We start from the raw sequence: 3,924 nt of genomic DNA on the forward strand, positions 1-3,924 counted from the left end.
ATCTGGAGAGCCGGGCCGAGGCATGGTTAACGCGAGCAGGACACGGCCGAGCGACGCGCTCGCTGCTGCTGCTCGATGCAGCCGGCAGCGACGGAGATGGAAGCAGGGGCACGATACAAGGGTAGGGACCAGCGGGCGCGGCGGATTCGGGTAGTCCGAGGGTCGGGGTCCCGGCGACGAGGAACTCCGGCGATGGCGCTGCTCGAAGAAGAGGCGAGGCCATGTAGGTTGCTGTTACCTGAAGAAAAACAACAGAGAGAACGACGGAGAGAAGACGGCGGGAAGAAGCAGAACGCGAAGAAGAGGAGGCAGGGCACGGCGACCTGACCTGCTGGTTGCCGGCGACGGCAGAAAGAGGTGGCGTCGGGGTCCGCATGAGGGGGTCGAAGAGGAACTTGGCGCTAGGTCGTCCTCCTCGCGCAAGGGCGAAGCAGAGGAGGCGAGCAGGTCAGCGGCGGTGGCGACATGGGCACGGGGCGGCGACGAGATGAAGGACGACGGGGACGAGGTGGCGGCGCCATGGAGGCTCGGTTCCCTGTGAAGAAGAGAACAAAGAGAGAGCTTGAACGCGTAAGAGAGAGAGGGAAAAGAAGGAAGGGAAAGGAGCAGGGGAGGAAGGGCGCGGCAGGTGCTCATCTTGTTGGCTGGTGGTGGTGGTTGCCGGCGGCGAGGTTCGCCGGGGGCCGCGGGGTCGCGAGGTTGGAGGAGCTCGGCCTCGGGAGCGCTCGAGCATGGCTGTGCTGGGAGGCTGGATCGGGGCTGTTGGATCAGACGAACTGGGGCACATGAGCCATTGGATGCCGATCTGACGGCTCCAGATGGGTGGATGGTTCATGGATCTGGGAAGGTGGCTGGCTGTGCGTGGGTTTGTGAGGAGGGGATCTGGGAGGATCCCAAGAGAGAGAGAGTGGCGGCGGCGGGTAAGGGATTGGATGGATGGGACTGCCTAGACTAGGGTTTGGACCTATATATATAGGAAGGGTTAGCTTAGGGCTATTCGGTCCCTCCGATCGTAATCGGACGGGCGAGAATAAAGAGGTTAGGAAGTCCAATTAAGAAAACGAAGATATTTTATAGATGTTAGGGGATGATCTGGAATCATCGGTGATGACTGAGCGGGTCGGGTCCGGGAAAGCTTTCGGACGCGCGCGAGGGGTGTGAGTATTGTAGAGAGGGTTGGGCTGAGATGAGAGGGGAAGGAGTGCAGTCCTGTGACTATTTCCGGAGACCGGAAATGTCCGACGTTTGACCAACTATATTATCGCTATAGTTATCTGTTGGGGCATCAAACAAACTCCGAATGCGGTGAAACTTGGCAGGCTGCCTACTGACAACATAAAAACACCGCATGCCAACTTTCAACCGATTCCGGGAACATTTCCCGGCCACTTATAAAAATACTATTTCGGACGTGCCGCGGGCGCGTGCAAGTGTGTCTTGGCTCAGAACGAACAACAGAAGGAACGGGGAGACCGGGACGGACGCGAGTTTGGAAAACATGCGGTTGCAATGCGGATGATGACATGACAAAATGCAACACGCAAATAAATGACATGGCAACAACAGCGAATAACTGGAAGACACCTGGCGCATCGGACTCGGAGCATCACATAAACCCTAGCTAGTAGGATGGTGATTGTTCTCCTAGCCTCTATGGACTAAAACTCCTGGTATATATAGACACCAGGGATACTAGGGTTTATAGATAATCGGTTACATCAAGGAAACTTCATATCTTCTACCTTAACTTGGGGTACACACCAAGGCACAAAGGTCTTTGGTCCGGACACAATGTGGCCCAACAGTCCGGCCGATGTGAGATGAGCCGTCACCCCGAGGACCCCTCCCCCCAGTCCAGGACTCCCTCAGGGATGCCGCTCCCTATCTCCAGCCGTTGCCAAAGTCGTCACCCTCTGGTCGCTCCTCTCTCTCTCTCTCATTGTGAAATGAAAGTCGCACCCTTTCTACAGTTGTTGCAACAAAACTCATGCTAGAAGCATCTGGGGTGATTTCGCGGTGGGTGGGGCGGGGGCGTGGCGCGACGAGGTCCTTTGGATCGGGATGGATCTAACGACCCGCGCGCGACCGGCGGAAGACTCGGCGTGTCGGCTGGTTAGAATCGTTTTTCCTTTCTTGAAACATGTAAATTTGACTTTTGTGGCATCGCAGGATGTCTTCCCCTCTCCAAACAGACTGTTGACTTGGAAGCGGATCCAGATCGATCATTGGCATCGTGTACGCCGTCGCCGTGGATCCGTTGACATTCATGCGAAGCATATGCTTTGATGGTTCACGCGATGAAACAAGTCGAATGGTAGCAACATCGCAGGTGCATGCCAATGTCGGGGGGTACAATGGATGATTCCAAAAAACAGAGAGGTTTTATTCGTGGTACCATATAGCATTTCATCTCGATCGGGATTATTACAGGCGCACGCCGCAATCACTCACGCACAGCAGAAATGAATCCACATGTAGTACTCGATCCACAAACCATCATACATACACGAGCCGCACGACCTGCTCCGACCATGGCTACATCGCCTGCGCAGCACCAGCGCCAGAGGAAGGAGACGACGACGAGGTGGAGGTGGAGGAGGCGAGGCGCGGGCAGCGGTTGAAGCCGTACCAGACGTTGTTGGGGAGCGGGTCGCCGTAGCGGAAGGTGGAGGGCGCGCTGGGGGCGGTGGGCTCGTACACCCTCACCCACTCGGGCGTCCACCCGGTGCGGCCGGCGCGGCGGAGGTAGAGGTAGCAGGCGCCGTACCCGCAGGGCCCGCCGATCTTGAACGTGTCGGTGGCGCACCGGTCGAACGCGCCGGCGGCGCCGCCCAGCCGCGCCGCGTACACCTCGTCGCGGTACACGTCCCCGAACGCCAGGCTGATCGCGTCCGACGTGCGCGCCGGGGACGAGCAGCTCGTCTTGATCTGCACCGTGTACCAGCACGTCCGCGCGCCCACGCCTCGCCCCGAAGGCGACGAGGGGCTGCCGGTGGCCCGCGCGAGGCCGTCGTCGGCGGCGGCGCGCGGGAGCGGCCGGAGCGACGGGGCGGCGGAGATGAGGCTCAGGCAGGAGAGCAGGGCGAGGAGGAGGAGCCGCGACGGCGGCGCCGTCGCCATGGCGGGATCGGTCGTGGCGGCGACCGGCGAGGGCTGGAGTGGACTGGAGGGATCGTGGCTGGCTTGCCTAGTGGCGGTAAGGAAATTATTTATGTGTGTGGTTTGCGAGCCTGGTGTGATCTGATCTGTCGAGATTGAATACTGGGGGCCAGTGCAGGCTCCAGCTGGGTTGGTAGCTGGTGAGGACGAGGTGGCCGGCAGTGGGGCCGTACATTCGCTGCATCGTGTGATTATGCGATAGGTCCACGTGTCAAATGGAGGACATGATTCTGGCTCAGCGTGCTCCACGAGTATTGGCGTCCTTGTCCTCATTGAACACACGATAGGTGTTCTTTACAAAGCACCGGTGCCATCGTCTCCACGCTCCATTGATTTTGACACATAAGAGCATGACAAGTACTACATCTTTTGTTTCATCTGCGCCTTATTAGAGCATCTACAACTAGACCTCTCAAACCCGTTTCAAACGTCCGGACAGGCCGTCCGGTCATGATTTTTTGACCTAGCAGGCCTCTCAAACGTCCGGGCTGACCGGCACCCCTCATATCCAGCCCAAATATGGGGCGGATATGGGGGCGCCCGGGCATGCCCGTCACGTCGGATCCGACAACCGACCCCACCCCAAATTGCACTAAATCCCCCCTCCCCCCGAGCTGTCGGATCCATTTGCTCTCTCCTCTGTTCTTTCTCCTCCGCGTCGTCCGACTCGCAGCTCCGCCGCCAGCTCCGGAAGAGCGCTCCCGTCCTCGCCACGGGGGACGTTGTCGCCGGCCCGGACACCACCGTGGTATGTCCGGCAACTCT

At 59.0% G+C, this 3,924-nt stretch overlaps 1 protein-coding gene across 1 annotated transcript; it reads right to left on the bottom strand.

Moving 5' to 3' along the window:
* Nucleotides 1-2,359: 2,359 nt before the first annotated feature.
* On the bottom strand, nucleotides 2,360-3,255 carry LOC125527046 (embryo-specific protein ATS3A-like). The gene has a single exon (XM_048691620.1). The coding sequence runs from the start codon at nucleotides 3,118-3,120 to the stop codon at nucleotides 2,536-2,538; it is 585 nt and encodes a 194-aa protein (XP_048547577.1). The 5' UTR covers nucleotides 3,121-3,255; the 3' UTR covers nucleotides 2,360-2,535.
* Between the last annotated feature and the right edge of the window lie 669 nt (nucleotides 3,256-3,924).

This window comes from Triticum urartu, unplaced genomic scaffold (genome assembly GCF_003073215.2).
Source record: "Triticum urartu cultivar G1812 unplaced genomic scaffold, Tu2.1 TuUngrouped_contig_270, whole genome shotgun sequence".
NCBI lineage: Eukaryota > Viridiplantae > Streptophyta > Magnoliopsida > Poales > Poaceae > Triticum > Triticum urartu.